Genomic DNA, 18,407 nt, shown 5'->3' with positions numbered 1-18,407 from the left:
GTGCAAAGGAGGCTGCAGTTGCAGGCTCAGCTCTGCCCTGTTCCAGCAATGCACTTCCTTACAACTGGAGCACTGTCACGCTTGCTTCTTGCTTCAACGGAGCAATCGCCCACCGCTTTGCACACCTCTGTGCTCGTGCAAATGGCCACCACCCCATCCCTGCACACACACACACACACACACACACACACACGTACCACCCCATCCCTGCACACACACACACACACACACACACACACACACACACGTACCACCCCATCCCTGCACACACACACACACACACACACACGTATCACCCCATCCTTGCACACACACACATACATGTACCACCCCATCCCTGCACACACACACACACACACATACATGTACCACCCCATCCCTGCACACACACACACACACACATACATGTACCACCCCATCCCTGCACACACACACACACACATGTACCACCCCATCCTTGCACACACACACACACACACACACACACGTTCCACCCCATCCCTGCACACACACACACACACACGTTCCACCCCATCCCTGCACACACACACACACACATGTACCACCTCATCCTTGCACACACACACACACACACACGTTCCACCCCATCCCTGCACACACACACACACACACACACACGTTCCACCCCATCCTTGCACACACACACACACACACACACACACACATGTACCACCCCATCCCTGCACACACACACACACACACGTACCACCCCATCCCTGCACACACACACACACACACACACGTACCACCCCATCCCTGCACACACACACACACACACACACACACACACACACACACGTACCACCTCATCCTTGCACACCCTCCCACATGCGTGCACAAATCTCTGCAGTGCATGGACACACCTGTGCACACCCACATGTGTGCAGCCCCAGCACTGCCCACAGCTCCGTGCACACTCATTTGTGCATGAAGAGGAACGTCTCAGTGGAAGCGTGGCTGTTCCTCCCCTCTGACGGGGCTGGTGTGGGACAGAAGAGGAAAGCAGAATGCGGCCACATTTTCCTCGTGGCTCCTAGTTCCTGTCTCACCATGGGAAACAAGATGAGCTGTGGAGAGTGTTTATGCAGAATGGCTTTGTGAGAAAGGACATGATGAAACTCCGTTAGTTAAATTGTAAGAGAAGGTACGTGATTGAAGGCACCAGCTGAGGAGAAATCAGGATGTGAAAGACAGGATATGTATCTAAAGACAGAATATGTATCTAGAGGCAAGGACAGCCTAAGGGAAAAACAAGATGTGTAGCAATGTATAGACATAGAAAAAGTAACTATAAGGCTAACCACAAAGGTCAGATGAAGTAATATGTAACCTACCAATCCTAAGCTTTACTTTTGCAATATGCATGAGCTTATTACTGACTGTATAAATGAGATGCTGTTACACCTAATAAACGAGACCTGTTGATCATGATAGCATGAGACTCGTCTCCCGCGGTTACTTCCAACAATGAGCAACTCTCCCTCTCTGTGATGCTTAGCTCTGTACCTCTGCCATCATCTCTATACTCAGATGCTCCTGCATGTAATGCTGCACACAGTGAACCTGCAGGTCCCAAAGGAATCCTTGGCTGCTCTCCCTCACCTGGAGGTTGCAGGGTGCTGGGCCTCCTGCCTGTACCTCCTTCCAGGTGTCATTTGCCAGACCCTGTATGTCCAGCTGGTTGGAACTGCAGTCAACTAACACAGACAAGATGTATGAAAGTAGTCTTTCCGTTTCCCAGGCATTCATCTTTATAAAAACATGTTGTGCTGTGAAGCACAGCAGGAAGCAACTCAACTGTGCAACAAATACTTGGAGCCTTGTTTCATCCCTCCCTGACCTCATTGAAAGGCTGACTGACACCTGCTTGCCAGCGGTGACTGTGGGTCTTTCCTCAGAGTCCAGAGCACATTAATCTCTTCCGAAACTCACACTCATTCGTGTTTCTTTTGTAGTTGCTGTTGCATTCATCAGGAAGGAAATGCACTGCACTTATTTTGCTGCTTGTGCAGGCTCACTCTGCAGTGCCCAAGATGCCTTCATGAGGAGGAAAGGCAGCAAAGCCCTCTGCCAGCAGGGCCATAGAATCATATGTCTACGGCATGACATCTCGGCAGAGCACTCACTGCGCCTGCTCCTCCCTGCTGAAATACACGGCCACATCCACAAAGCTCGAGTCTCCTGCAAGCAAGCAAGAAACTCCAGTGCCAGTGGCTTTTCTGTCCCCGGCACACAAATGCTGGCTGAGAGCATCTCTCTGTCTCCCTGCGCTCCCATCTCTTGCCCCTTGCCTTCTCCAAAACCTTCCTTGGAGAACCAGGCTGATCAAGTCCACGCTCATCAGCATCTCCCACAGGTACTGTTACAGCTCTTGCTGTCTTTTTGGCCTTCTCATCCACCGGCATCCCTCTGTCTGAGTCTCACCAGCTTTGTCACCAGAAGAGATTTCAACACTTGAGAATGAAGAATGCACATCTGGCTCCAAGGAATGTAACTCTCCTATCTCCCAGAGATCCACGCCCTCTGTGTGCCATCTCACCTGGTCGTGAGCGTCCCTCACAGCCAGCCAGAAAAGCAAGCAGAGGCTGAGACCAAGAAACCCCTCCCTGATGTGCAGCTCTCTGACAGTTTCTCTTTACACAGAGTGCTGGCCGCAGCCGTGTGCATTATCACACGCACTTGTATGGGCAGTTGGTGTCTAGACGTGAAGGAGACTTGCTAAGTGCTATGCTGACATGTAGGGACAGAAAGAAAATTTCAAGGGGGAGCTGGAGCATGTATATAAAGGATGTACGGACCTACAGTTAAGGATGTGGATTTGCATCTGAGTCCGTGCCTGCAGACGATGCAAGCGCTATGCATTGTCACCCAATGGAAATGATCAAACAGCTGCTTTGGGACAGACTGTCTGTAGGGCTCAGGAAGTGCGGCCTTCCAAGGTGCTTAAGGTGTCCCAAAGAACAGAGGCAAGCAGTGATGTTTCCTTTCTCTCTTGATTCCAATACTTGTAGGTAGAGCGCTTGAGAAAGACTTTGGAGGCTTTCCTCAGCCTCTACCTTTCCTTGTACCTTTACAAAAGCAGACTGTCTAAAAACAAGAAGACTGGACACACTTTTTGGGTTTGGTTATTTTTATTAGTATTTTTTTAATATTATAATATATATAATATAATATTATTTATCATTGTATTTATTATATTATATATATTATGTATATAATGTATATTATGTATATTATAATATATATATTATATAATCATATATTATAATATATATAATATATAAATAACATATAATATATAAATTTTTTAAAATTGTTTTGGTGTTTTTGGTGTTTTTTGTTGTTTTTTGTTGTTTTAGTCCAGTCCAATGTAATAAATTCTCAGTCTTACAAGGGATGAATTTTTAAGGCCTTCCTGCTGATGGACCACACTCCACTTGAACATCAAGTGGAGCATGAGGTAGCCTTCATCCAGAAAGGTGGAATCTTGATGGGATGTTGCTGTCTTATGGAGAGGAATCTTGGTGTCCCCCAGGCTGAGCCAACACACGGACACAGATTTCTGGATGGTGACCATCACTTTCTGCCCCTGCTCCTGCTGCCTGATCTCTCTTCATCATCGGTATCCAGCAGGAGATCACGAAGCCCTGGAGGCACGGTGATATCCAGGTCATCGTCTGAAACTTCTTCCACCAGATTGGAAGGGACCAGTCCTCTTGTGCCGTCCGTCAGCTCTCCCAGAAACCAGCCATCCTCATCCATGTCTCCACAGATATAAATGTATTGTCCAGGTGTCAGTGGAAGCTCATTTTCTGGGTCCTCATTAGGGCCCTCATAAGGATTTTGTAGCTGTGACGAGCTAAGAATCTTTGTTTTGGTGGTGATGGTCTGCGAAAATGTAGATGCAGACTGCCACTGGCCACTCTTTTGACTCCCCCGGCTTTTCCTGGGGATTGGGGCATTCCTGTTTGGGATTTCTGTGTGGCCTCAGCTTTTTCCCCATCTCCTGGAGCTGTGTGCATTTTTCCTCCAGACGCTTGCTGAGCGCTCCAAGCTTGATGTCAGCCTGCTGGAGGTCTCTCAGCAGGTGGTTCTGGGCCTTCAGGGCCTGGCAGTGCCTCTCCAGGTTGCTCAGGGCTTGTTGGAGGTAGCTGCACTGCTCCAGCAGCTTGCTGCTTGTGCTGCCTGGGAACCCCGGGTCTTCCTTGGCCGTCTCATTCTCCTTTTCCAGATGCTGTCCCTGCAGCTGGTTGATGTCCTCTGCCTTCTCTGGCCTCTTTGGATGTGGATGAGGCCTCCTTGAGCTGCTGGACTATTTCCAGCAGCTGCTGGGTACGGAGGCAGAGCGTACGCGTCTTGTCCTTGAGCCACTCCACCTCCTCCCACATCTGCTGAGAGCTTCTGCTCCTCAGCAGGCAGCACTTCTCTCCAAGGAGGCTGCACTGTCTATGCAGCTCCTTTAGCTTCCTCAGCAGGTGGGTGTTCTGCTCCTGCTGCTCTCTGTGCTCAGGTGGGCAGGCCTCTTGTTGCTCTGCAGCCTCCTTTTCCAAATGCTTTCCCTGCAGCTGGTTGACGTCCTCTGCCTTCTCTGTGGCCTCTTTGGATGCGGAAGAGGCCTCCTTGAGCTGCCAGACTATTTCCAGCAGCTGCTGGGTACGGAGGCAGAGCGTACGCATCTTGTCCTTGAGCCACTCCACCTCCTTCCATTCTGTTGAGAGCTTCTGCTCTTCTCTTCAAGGAGGCTGCACCGTCTCTGCAGCTCCTTCAGCTTACTCAGCAGATGGGTGTTCTGCTCCTGCTGCTCCCTGCGCTCAGGTGGGCAGGCCTCTTGTTGCTCTGTAGCCTGAACACCCACCTCTGCTACAGCCCGATGGCAGGCCCTGGCCCTGTTGAAGAAGACGCGTGGCTGCCCCTCCACGTGCTCCAGGATGTACTGCAGGAAGCGTCTTCTCTGCTCCTGCAGCTCACACTGGAGGCGCTTGCTCTCCACGGCCTGCTCTGCACGGGACTTCCAGCAGAGCTGCCGCTGGACTTCCTGCTGCATTCTGTGGTCCGCTCTGCTGCTGTCGCTCCTCAGCAGCGCCTCCGCCAGCTGCCGCTGCAGATGCCATGCCTGGCAGATGGTGTCATTGCGCCGCTTCTGCAGCAGCTCCTGCATCTGGTGCAGCTGGGCCTCCTTCTCCTGCAGCAGTTGGCAGATCTCTGCTTGCCACTGCCTCAGGTTCTGCTCCCGCAGGCACTGCAGCTTTGACACCCGCACCCGCTCCCACTTGGAGCGCAGTTTGTCGGCCAGCAGCTGCCGCTCCCGCTCTGCCGCCTCCTGCCGCTCACGTCTCTCAGCAGCGCAGCGGCGCTGCAGCTCCTGGGAGCGGAGCCGCTCGCCCTCCAGCTGGGCCTGCAGTGCCTTCAGCTCCTGCCTCTTCTCCTCCCACTGCGCAGGGCAGGTGGGGGGCTGTGCCGGGCCCTGGCGGGGAGAGGGCCGGCTGCCCGGGAGCCCCAAGTCTTCCTTGGCTGTCTCTGGCACCTAGAACCAGAAAATCATAGAATAACAGAATGGTTTGTGTAGGAAGGGGCCTCCAAGACTCTCCCATTCCAAGCCCATGCCAAGGGCAGGGACAACTTCCACTAGGTCAGGTTGCCCAAAGGTGCGTCCAGCCTGGCCTGGCCACGTGCGTTTAGGGAGACGGGGAAGGGAAGGGAGATTGCGATTAGGTCTAACAAAAAAATGAGGGAGGAAAAAGGTGATCTGAAAACGAATGGCAGTTTAATAACCTAATAACACTAAACAACAACAAGAGAGTCTCAACAAAGAGAATACCAAGTCCCCAATCTCACCGATGGAGCTGTGGAAGGCAGGAAGGTCTGACCACGTTGTCTCCTCGCAGGGAGCCAGTCCAGCAACGCCGTCCCCTTCCTCACTTCCCTTCCGGTGCCCCTCCCCACATGCTCATTAAGGCAGTTCACAGAAAAAAAAACTTGTCCCCTTTACTCCCATTATGAAGCATGGTGTTCTGATGTGGAATACCAACACCAACCAAATTGCAAAACCATAACACTGCATGATATTTCTGAGAGCTGTGCTGCTATAAAGCCATCGTTGCCTACTTAGCCAGTCACACTAACAGAGCGAGGAGAGATGCTGTCCTTAGACATAAATTCCGAAGTACATCTGAGCACCTCGCAATTTAACATCAGTAGAGGCTGCCTGCGCTCCACAGATAGTACCAAAAGCTCAAGTGAAAATCTGATTTGGTCTCTTACCCCACTGTAAACGTTGCAGGTTGGCTGAATGAAAATCCTGAAGAGCCGGAAGGTTGTACCGATGCTGCCGGTGCAGGAGGATTTGCACCAAAAGTAAATACTTCTGGGTTACTCGTGAAGTTGAAATTAGAAGTACTACTCCCAAACTGGAATACGGGACCTGAGAAAGACGGGGTAGAAGGAGAAGGGAATAAGGAAGTTGAAAATTGAGTTTGTTCTTTCCAGGAAAGTCCTCCCCTCCTTCCTCCCACCACCTCTAACATACATTGCTTAGACCTTGCTCAAGGCGGCACAGCTTGGGGTAGGAGGGAGGTTTACCAGAAATGCTAAGTTACAACAGGAACAACACCTAGACAACGTCATTTGTTTCAGTAGAGCATCATAAAGAGATTTTTAGACTGCTGGCAAATTGCTAAGGAACTGTCTGCTGCTACCTGTACTGCCATTAGTCTATGGCTGCATGCACCACAATATACAACAGTGTATTGGTGAAGGTAGTGTACCTCTCCGGCAGTAAGGAATCAGATGCAAAATACTTAACCCTGTGTCTTCTCCCTCTATGGAGGGCAATTCTTACAGTAGAGTATGTACAAAAGGCAGAAGTAATTTCATTCACTAAACTTCAGCTGCACTTCATGGAAACCAACTCACTGACTAACCAAGCTCTCTTTGAGACCTGAAACGAAAAGGATGGTCAACACTCACCAGCATTGGAGGCGCCGGAGCCAAAACCTGGCTGTTGGCTCGATTGCTGTCCAAACACAGTACTGCTTGTCACAGAGCCGAAGGCAGGAGGCGCAGGCTGAGAGCCAGATGAAAACAGTGATGTCGACAAGGATCCAAAGCAGGGAGCATTTGGCTGGCCGGAGCCCTGGCTCTGGCCAAATGCTGGTAGCTGACTGGCACCAAATGCTGGTCCAGCAGCAGGCGCTGAAGACCCAGACCCAAAGACAAATGTAGAGGACGACCCTAAAGGAAAAGAAGAGAAATTTCAGTATGTGCTGAGTTGTTTTGTTTGTTACAGAGCTTTATGTTTGCAGCCAAGTAGGTAAAAGAACAAACAGCACCTCATTCATGATAGGAATCCTACCTTTTCTTGTAAGTTACATGAAAAACAGCATACTTAAAGGAGTCAGACAACGCACACCTCAAACACGGGTTGTCTAGACTCAAATTACTGTTAGCCATTCAGGCTCTAGAAGCAGGCTCCCACAAATAGCACAGGCTGATTTGTATTACTAAGACTTATTTATACCACGGGTAAAGAACACTCACTCACTTATTTGTATTATTTTAAGCGTTCAAAACACAGCTCCTGATCTACTAGAATGAGGAGAACGCCAATCTTTCCTCTCATAAGCAACTGCACCCCTTCCTCATCCAAATGTTTACAATTATCAATTTCTGGAGACCACATCAGGCTTGCAGGGACCTAACTGAGCTACCAGAATAATTCTGTCTCTCCATATAATAGCAAATAAGCTCATTCAATTAGCTGCTTTGGTTCTGCATGGCCAGCAGAAATAATGAGAAAAAAATACAGGACTGAGCTGTGACTTCAAACATACACACTTCTGCTGAGCAAAAAGAGACCTTCTAAATAGCGCTATTAATCTAAATGCAATTTAAGCAGACGTCACGCAACATAAAAATAACAACTGCTGCAACGTAACTCGGAATGGCTGATTGTTTTTCCAGGAAGGAAAACAGAAGTTAAGACGGACTAAAAGGCATTCCAGTACTTTTATGAAGATTTGAAGATTATGAAGACCAAGAAAATGAAGGACTGGCTATCGTGCTCATTAGAAGTCACGCTTTACAAAGCAGCAGCTGCATATATCAATACTGTGTTTGTAATATACACTTGTGAAGGGTGGATAGTACAAATCTTGATGTTATTTACAACGCTTGAAGAGTTTTAGGTATGGGAGAGAAAAATTCAAGTTAAAACTAACTTTTAACCTTCAGCACTGGATGGATACTGAGAAGAGGGAAATTCATTCTCACAATGACAAGTTCCTATGCAAATGAAAGCCAGTAAAGGATTATCCAATGCAGAAAATATCACCACAGCCAGTTGATCCCTAAACTGTATTTCCCAGACTGCCTCAAAACTTGACCTGAGCCCCAAGCATTAGCACTGTTTATATATTGTTGGATGTAAATATTCACTACTTTTCTCAATTTCCACGCATTTTCCCTACCTGTTCTCCAGGAAACACTCTTTCCCTGCTCCACTTTTGTGATCTAAGAGCAAAAACAAAAGCACCTGCTTAAATGTACCTGTTGAACTCGATGTGGCCGTGGCTCCAAAGGTAAAGCCAGAACTTGCTGCATTGCTACTGTTGGCTCCTGAACCGAAGACAAATGGATTAACTGCTGCACCAGTGGTGGAAGATGTGGTGGTGGGTTTGTTTTCTTGAGAGAAGCCAAATGACTGAGATGCTGTAGATTCTGCAGAATTGCCAAAAGCGGTGCTGCTCACAGTGTTGCTGGCTTGCCCAAACACAAAGGGAGTGGGAACTGGTGCAGGGTTGGAGGAAGAAGTGACGCTGCCAAACAGGCTGCTGCTGTTGGCTGAAGTGGCAGGTACGGCTGCGCTGGAGGAACTAGAGCTCAAGAAGCTGAAGGATGGCTTTGCTGCTCCTTGATCTGAGAGGGAGAACAGAACATAAAACGCTGCAAAACGGCAAACCAAGCGCAACAGAGAGACCCTGTTCCAGCCACTGTACAAGGAGAAATGCTGGACGATGTCTCAACTATTATCCAGCTACTGTGGATTACATAAAATCCAGGTTTAATACACTGATCGCTGCCATGTGCAATTAAAGGAATGGGAGAATTGTGAAGAATGATGACACCACCACAGTTCTAGGCTTTAGTAGTTACGGACACCAAGCACTGGCTATAACAACTGGAACCAGAATGAACCAGTACATCTCAGCTCCTCAAACAAAACTATTCTTCAGATGCTCTGAGAAGAACAACATGCATTACCTGCAACACTTCTGTAGTTTGCTAAATAACACAGCAAAAAAAAAACAACCCACAGTGGTACAGCTGCTTTTGTAGCCTATCCTGAAATTACAGCCCTGTGCCTACAGCCCTAAAGCTGGCTAAGCCCATCATCCTGCAGCCTCACTCTTTTGGCTTAAGCTCACTGTAATTCAGTACTTTCAAGACCTGCTTTTGGGAGCCACAGAGAACAGCCCCCTGTTACAGAACTGTCACAAAGTACTGAGTGCAATTTTACATTTAAAGTTATCTTTTATGCAGTTCTTCAGCTTTCCCTAAGCTTCTGCTCTCTCATTATTACACCTGACCCTGTTCTTGATTTCCCACTGCTGTTTTTCCAGAAGTTACGGACCCTTTTCATCTATGCCACTTTTAAGGGACTCTCTACTGTGCTGAAGAAGGCTCGTTAAAATCTCATTTTTACACAAGGTGTTTCATCAAATTTCCATGGTTAAATCAAACTCCAGAACTTCAACTCAATCATAAGAACCATAACCCCATGCGTTGCTTTTATTCTCTCTGTTCCTTCCCTTATAACTTCCAAAGTTAGTAGAAGTGAGTAATGAACGCTGTTCTGCAAACCATGGCTGATAAGTCATGAAATCAGAATCAGAATTCTTCCACATGGCAATTGTTACTAAAATCTTTCAGCCCGCTCTTTCAGAAGGTTAAAGATGCACAAAACTGTGTAGTACCTATTAAGCAATTTCCACACCTTCATGGCAGTAAATTGCAGCAGCACAGCTGCAAGAACACATGAATGAGACACCTCCTCACATCCCCTTTCACTATGAAAACCATCGCATGAGGCCTCTGTCACCACGCTAAAGACTGTACCACCAACTATGCTGCTAGCACAGAAACCATACAAACCATCCATGCTCATGTGGGATGCAATACACGTTCCTTAATGTGTGACAATATGTATATATTTTTTGTCTAAACCTGGTCTTAAAACTCACTGAAATCAAAACAGGAATTCTACTAATTGTCTATACGTCAACAACTGGAACACAAATCACACTGCACAGAGTAATTAAGCTTTTTCTAAAGCTCCAGTACATGAACCCAGCAACTCCTACAGATTCTGTAACTTATGACTTCAGAGGTACCATCTGAGGGACTTAGACAACTGAAGACAAAAGATATTCTGCTTACCTGAAGTATTGGCTTGGGCCCCAAATGAAAAAGTTGGCTTTGCCTGCTCAGTTTCTTTCTCCGATGGTTTAACAAAGCTGAAGTTGAACATAGGTTTTGCTGTGCTTTCTTCTTTGGTACGTTCAGGCTGCCCAACGGAAAAGACAGGTTGTGCCTTTGACTCTTCATTCTCAACTTTCTTCCCAAACAGTAACGGAGGAGCAGAACTGACAGAATCCTGTTTCTCTTCTGTCCTTCCCAAAACAAACTGCGAGGCAGGAGCCGACTCCACGTTACCAAAAGAGAAGCCTCACTTTGCTGCAGGAGTTTCGTCCTTTTTCTCATCTGATTTCTTAAATGCAAAAGAAGCTGATGCAACTTCATTTTCTGCCACAGTTCCAAAACCAAACCAGACATTTGCAAGTCTAAGACTGACAATCAAAAAACTGCATTTTTCTCTCCAAACTGCAATACAGCTCTGACTTACTCAACTCAGTATGAACTAACACCAGTTAATTTCATGAGCACCACAGAAGTTAACTTGCAAAAGAGCAGATACAGACTCATACAGGAAAGCATTTATAGCATACAACATAGATTCACCTTGTTCATCACTGATGTTGAAACAGTGCTTGGTGACGATGACACAGTACTGCTAGTCAGAAAACTAAAGTTGAATGGAGCCAGAGATGCAGTACTGATGGGTAGGGATATTTCTGGGAGTACCGGTTCCTCCACTTCCTAGAGTTGTAAAGTAAAATTTTTCTCTTTTACAAAACATGCTACTTTCTCATCCTGCTCCGCTCTGATTCGCTACAACAGCGAATTTGGAACAAATATAACATTTAAAGTATTGTGTACTGAACCCACACAACAAAACACAAAATACCTACAAAGAAAACTACAGATGAAAGAACATTTACTCTGGTAAATCCAGCCTATACCACATGTAAGGATGCAAATCATATATCAGTACATCTTAAAAACAACAGCGTTTGTTCTTGCCTTTTAAGCTATTTGATAACCAAGACTGAATGAGTTAGGGTTTAAATGAGAACTGCCAATCTAATCACAGGCTGCACAGAAGCACCAAGATCTAAATAGAAATGAATGACTAAGCAGAGGGATAAATTGGTACTACAGACATTCAAGCGTATCCTACAACTTACAAGTGTTTCACTATTATGGTCTGAAAAGTTAATGGAACTTAGCTATTTTTATCTGCATCACTATTTTATTTGAATTACATAAACATACTCCATTGTTTATGACTTCTTTATATTGCATCAGCTAAAAGACCAACATAAAGACTGACACTAAAGATACAGTCATAGGCAGCTCAGATAACATCCAATCAGAAAAATAATCTTGAATATTTGTGGCTACAGTTTGATAAAATAGATCTTTTCCCCTTAAAACAGGAAAAAAAACCTTTCACTACAAGTTCAGTAAGTATCAGCAATCCTAAGTCATCATTAGCAGACATGCAGAACACCATTTTCTAATTCTCTTTTGGACTCCTGGCCCGTACAAGACTTAAACAGCAAAGAATAAATTCAATAAACTTTGTTTACATACTTGACACTTGTTTCAAGTATCGCTGCATTATAGAAACCATACAAACCTCCACCAAAACATTCCTACTCTTTGGATACCTTGAAAATTGTAATACCAGGCAGAGGAGAGACACGGTTAAGCAGATAAATCAGCATATTCTTTCATATAATTTAAACTATAGAAATGAAATTGCAGTGAAATTCATGGCTTCCATAGCAGTTGTTACAAGATTTCCTCTTCTTGTATGGTATTCATGGGAAAAGAAAGAAAAAAAAAAATAGTGTGTTATTAAAAGCAATGGGAGATTTAGTTGAGCAGTGAAAATATTTAGTTCAGCATCTTGTTATGCTACACACTATTTTTGAGTTCCCTCTAATCATTTCCTATGGTGGAACATGATGAAGAACTGGGCCCCCTACTTAACATATTTCCCATTGCTACCAAGGTAAAAGGTCACCAATACACAGGAATGTTCACCTAACAACATGAGTCATGCAAATATCATCCTTTACCTGAAGGCAAATTCCTGCCCCTTAATATTTAAATCCCATCTAGCTTTCACTGATTTCTAAACATCACATCCTTCAAATATTCAGAACACACTGAGGGACAAAAAGTCCCTCTCTTTTTTCCTTCCCCTGTCTAATAGGATTTTTCACTTATTTTACCAAAGCAAAATGTTGGCAGAGAAAAAAAAGTCAATTAAAACAAGTTCTCTCCTTTGGCAAAGATGTTCACACTAAAGACAGAGCTGAAGACAGCCACTACTATATCTGACTTTAGAGACCTCAACTCTACTGAGACATCTTGTCTAGCACATGGTGCATTTAATGCATAATAGCAGTATATAATGCACTCAAGCTCACTAACCAAGGGACCATGTAAAATCCACTCTCCTCCACCCTTATCTAACAACTATTCAGTAAGGATAGAGTAATTCTTAAATCTGCATTCTCCTCCAACTTTGTCATGGCCGTAGTTGATGCCACTGTCTCCTTGGAATTCACAGCTCAAAAATTTCTCTTTAAGACTGGTGCCCTTTCTCTCTCTTCTGAAGAAATGAGACAAGTAGGTTTGATTATTTGTTTTTAAATCGCTGCCAAGTGGTACAACTTTTCAGATGACCTTCTTGGAACAGGACCAATATGGGAAGTTGGTTCAGAGCCTTGCCAGGGTAGTCTGCTCTTAGACAGGTGAGGGAGAGCAACGAATGAGTTGAATTCCAAAGAAATATTCCATTTACCTATATTTGTCCCCAGAAGCTCTGTTCTTGTTCTGACACTGTTAGAAACAAACAATAATACAGCCACAGAAGCCTGCTGGCATAAACACATCAGATGGAGAGCAGAATCAAGCCCACTGAATCTTTTATTGCAGTCACTGAGATGATACAGCTACATGGCAGTGCTATAGCTATCAGCTGCAACAAAGCTACCTGGAACACAGTCATTTTTCATAAAACATTCTCTATCCAAACAGTGGAAGAAAATAGGAACAAAGAACCATTTCTTCCAGATCAGCAGAACTTCGCTTCTACCAGGTCTGAACCACAGTGCAAGTCTGCTTTCACAGACACAAAGGTTAGTCCACAAAATACTAGTCCAGTTTCTAAGGCAGAGACAAAGCTTGCAGTGGTGATAGAGTGTTTAATTTGGGTTTCCAGTATGGTAGCACCACAAAGGTCCAAAGGCTTTTGGCCCTGAAGACCTTTTACTCCATTTTGAGTATAACATACAGAAATCCTTCCTTTAGACTTAACACCAAAACTTTGGAGAGCTCCAAATAGTTCGGGGAATAACAAAACCCAGCAAAGAAAAGTCAGGCCAATTACAAGCATGCCTTGCTCACTGTAGATTCAACCAAGTGCTTGGATCAGATCAAGAAAAAGCAGAACGATACACTTTTCCCCGATACTTCTGTCTGCTCATTCCCTCTCTGCCCTGGAGCAGTCAATTACGCATTAAGAGAGCACAGCAAAGACACCACTCTCAGCTGTAACTGCTTTTGCAAGGCCACATCTTCTGTCTCAGAAATCCCAGGCCACAGTCTGCTAATTGCTAACAGGCTGAAGAGAGCTTTGCAACCCCTTAATGATAATAACCCTGACAAGCCAAAGAACAAGGCCGACAGTGAAAGGAAAGAGACCTAAGTGTCACTCGTTTCCTTGCAGAGGCATTGCCAAGGAGAAAGTGTTTAAGAATTTGCAAAAGCAACTGAGCAGTACAGCTTGCAGAGGTGTTGGAGAGTGTTCACAGTCAGCCTAAGGCATGGTGGCAGCACCCAGGCAGGCATGGAGGACATGGGGACAGCACCACTGTGCTATGTGGGGCTCTTACACCTCATCCTGAGATTGCTCTAAGGGTCAGCACCACTCATTCCTGCCTTATCCCTGTTTCTGACCACATTTTGCTTTGGTTGTGATGGCTTTGGGATCCTTTGACTGACTTCCAATTGTTTTTCGGCCACTCCATATCTGACATTTTGACTCCTCAGATGTTTGATTTTGGCTTGTATGTTCTGCAATGCCCTATTCCTACATCCACCCTCACTGTGCTTTCCTGTGTTTCTTTGAGTCCTAATCAGGAGGCTGTCTGAACTGATAAATGCCCCCCAAGGCATGGTCCCAGCTGCAGGAATACAGTTCTGCAACCTTTTACTTTTATGTTTCAGCTGCATCCTATTCTGTCTCAACTCAATTTATAAGCCAGTGTTCATGGAACACCTGTGGAATTTCTGAAGTGCATTTACATGTGATTGTTGGCTTGTACTTCAGGCAACAGAAGCAAATAAAAACTGAAATTCATTGCAATGACCTAGAGGTACAGGAAAGCAGACCTTGAGTCTTAATCACTTGAACACGCCATGAATGACTTAACAAATTAATATTAAAAACTGTAGGAAATACAAAACCTTCTCAAAATAATGTTCTAAACAGCAGAGAGTGGTAAAGAAGAGTATTTATGCTTCTGTTCTACACAATTAATATTATTTACTACTTCAAAAGAAAATTACTGACAAAGCTGACTACAACATAAACATAATCTAAATTTGTTGTCAGCTAATAGAGGCCATGTGCGCCATCACCTGGATGTGAGAAAATGATCAATTTTCCTGTTACTTCTGACTACAATGTCTCAACAAGATACAGAAAATAAGAAGTTTTCCTGCCTTGTCCTTCTCCTTCAGAGCATTTTCATTTAGTTCATATTCACATTGTTTAAAAACAGAGCAAACTCACGCTGGTCATGCTGGAACTACTTAACCACTCTAGTGTTTTACTGGAGCCTATTCTCCCTCTGCATTGGAGACTTCTGAGCTATAGGGAAGCTGGAAGAAGATTCAAAACACTGAACAAAAACAGATGGTTGAGAATGGTGTGCTAGAATAACTCCCAAACACAAACACATAGGAGAAAAGTCATGTTAGGTTTAAAAAGAGAGAATACTAACCAGGTCCCAGAAAAGTCTGAAAAGCTGTATTATGTTTTTAAGTATAAGAAACAATAATTCACCAAACTTTCCAGACATAATTTGATGATGCTTCTGTCTCAGGTGCAGAGAGAAGAAGAATTTGTTTAAAGTGTGCCAAATAATTCACCATGATATTAAGTTATGCCATCTGGAAATGGGATATAGAACTCAGATTTCTCTCAAGATCACATTTAGAGAAAGCATCTCATACTTTGATAGGCCATTTAAAAGCAAACATCTTACAGCCGACCCCAGATGCTTTCTCTATTTGTATCAAGTGCTTATTAAAGCTCCTCATCATAAGTAGGTTTTTGTTTTCCAGTCTTTTTATTTCCAAGGGCAAACACAGATGGTGCACAGCAGCATAATGCAGGAAGGACTCAGGCTGAGAATGAGCAGCAGTGTGGCAGAGGGCTGTTCCACGTGGGGTGAAGCTCAGGCCTTGCAAGCAGGAAGATTTCTGGTCATGCAGCATTTGCTAATAAGCAAATGTCCTGTAAGCACAGTCTCGTGGCTTCAAGGTACTGCAGTTTTTCCTCAGAGTCCAATAAAGACCCATCAGGGATAAGCAGCATCAAAGAAAATTCTAGTTAAATAATAGTGAAAAATGTGGATCAGAACTGAAACTGGGGCCCATAAAGGGTATGGAATACTCATCCTTGGAGATTTTTAAAACTTGATTAGACAAGAATTCCAGGAACCTGGTTTAGCTTTGAAGCGTACCCTCCTTTGAGCAAGGCATTGGACCAGAGGACCCAAAGGTCCCTTCCAACCTGAATTATTCAATACAGCTAAACGGCACTAGCTGTACTGATGCAGAGCATTGGGAAAAGACAGGCAGGTAAGATTTGCAAAATCTGTCAGCCTCAAGATATCAAACTTACACTTGCAGGGCAAAGCAACAATGGAAGTAAGTTTCATCATCCTTCCCCAGCAACAGCAGTATCACAGGTATCCCACTGATCCTCCTCCCCAGCCTCTGACTCATCCATAGCATGCTCTTTATGGCAGGGCTGAAGTAAGAAAATCCATTTCCCTATACCCTTTCTCTGCTCTTTCCTCCAGTACCTCCCCAGCAAAGTTTTCACATTCCCACTGCGTTCACCTGAGCTCTGAATGCCTAACAAGAAATGCAAAAGCATCTAGCGATCATAATAGGTGTTAAAATCCTGCACGTTGTTTTTACCTGGTGTAACAAGCAACCATGAGGCATTATGCAACTGACCCAATTTGAGGCATTTAACATACCAAGGCTTAGCAAAGAGTGCCTGCTACAATCTACAGATTCTGTTCCCAATGAAAATCAGTAACCCTGTTACTGGAGGCAGAGCCAGACCCGACACGTCAGTGCCGCCTATCCATATTTCTAAATAAGTTGTGCAGGAAACATATTAGTTTCTAATCTTGGTGCTTCAGTGCCTAAATGAGCCTCATCACCATAGCAACAGATGGCTTCACAATCTTTAATGCCTTTATTTTCACAAGTCCTCTGAGAAATAGAGGAGGACAGCTGTCCCCATTTCACAACTGTGTAACTGCCAGGCAAAGAGGCAAAGTAATTTGCCCCAAATCCTGCAGGAAATGTATGGAGAGCAGGATGTCAGGGCATCAGGTTTCCCAGCCTTCCTACACATGCTCCAACCTACCCCATCCTTACTGCTAAAAGTACTTCCTACATCTATGGATACAGGAGCATGGCCTTTAAAAACCTTTTCTATTTGAAAGCTTGGGTCTCCTAAAAGGCTGGCCTGTCTCTGCAGGGAGATGACCTACAGAGGAGGTCCAAAGGGCAGTGGAAAATGGACTTGGCCAATTCATTAAGCCGGAAAGCAGTGATGCCGTGTGTAAATCTCACAAGTTTCATAGCGTTTTAAGAGGCTGCTAAGGGTTCTAATTCTGTAATTCCTTTCTGTTGTATTTGGCAAGCATCTGGCTTTTACTCTGTCCACAGTGTGCACTCCAGGGAACAACACATTAAGGAAGCCAGCAAAACCAATACTTGTCCAGTTGTTCTGGATGTGTCAGATCACAGCAGATTTTCCCAGGCAGGCGCAAACTCTGCAGAAAGCCATATCTCCCCTTCCAATGTCATCTGAACTTGTATTTTGTTTTAATTCAGTCTATTCTCCTTCCCAGGCATAAAACTTAAATTTCCAAATTTGGGATATTCTGATCATGTCCTTCTATGTTGAGCTGTTTCAGCACAATTCATTGCCCAATCAAGATAGGTTTCTAAACCCATTTTACGTTGTTCTGTTTCCTCTCAAAGTTCAGACATTCTCTTGATTCTCTTATTTATAATGGCTTATAGGTAAAACAAATTTAACTCATGCAATTTGTACCTCTATTTTATGAGGGGGAAAAAAAAAAAAAAGAAGAAGAAGAAGAAGAAGAAAAAAAGAAGTAAGACAAGGTTCATTTATCAATATAATCTTTTTCGTTTACAATTAGCATCGGAGTTGTATACAAAACATCTCAGCCCTAAAATGCCTCTACTTATCACAGCAGTCTACACTGTTTATATTTATGAGGCAATTTGCACAAATGCCTTCAGATTGATGCGGCATTTATATTTATTTCATTTTTCTACTTCTGGTATTTTGTGTTCCTCTTCCCTTTATATTGCCTTTTTGAGAAACCTGCTTCATTCATCTCTCAGGAAGAACTGCTTTAAGAGAGGCAGATGGGAGCACCTATAAAGTGAAATATCGAAACTCTCTCTACATGACATAAGTGTCCTCCTGGTACTGCTGAATATTACAGCTTTTAAAAGTCATGTTTTACTTTGGAAATAGAAGCAATTACTTTTAATTGTAGTTCTCAGCATGAAAAACTTGGAAAAGGGATGTTTTTCTCCTCTTCAAGTCAGATCCTTATATTAAAAACAGAAACACTTCAGCACACACTGAGAAACAGGCCATAGTTACCCTAGGAATATACAGCAGC

General features: G+C 44.5%; 1 protein-coding gene across 1 annotated transcript; it reads right to left on the bottom strand.

Moving 5' to 3' along the window:
- Positions 1 to 6,263: 6,263 nt before the first annotated feature.
- On the bottom strand, positions 6,264 to 11,126 carry LOC146759345 (nuclear pore complex protein Nup153-like). The gene is made up of 4 exons (XM_085510638.1): positions 10,456 to 11,126; positions 8,566 to 8,934; positions 6,988 to 7,251; positions 6,264 to 6,442 (listed from the first exon to the last, which is right to left on the bottom strand). The coding sequence occupies exons 1-4, from the start codon at positions 10,544 to 10,546 to the stop codon at positions 6,279 to 6,281; spliced, it is 888 nt and encodes a 295-aa protein (XP_085366764.1). The 5' UTR covers positions 10,547 to 11,126; the 3' UTR covers positions 6,264 to 6,278.
- Between the last annotated feature and the right edge of the window lie 7,281 nt (positions 11,127 to 18,407).

This window comes from Coturnix japonica, chromosome 10 (genome assembly GCF_054131305.1).
Source record: "Coturnix japonica strain WE chromosome 10, WE-NBRP24, whole genome shotgun sequence".
NCBI lineage: Eukaryota > Metazoa > Chordata > Aves > Galliformes > Phasianidae > Coturnix > Coturnix japonica.
This window is presented reverse-complemented; position numbering and strand designations above follow the sequence as displayed.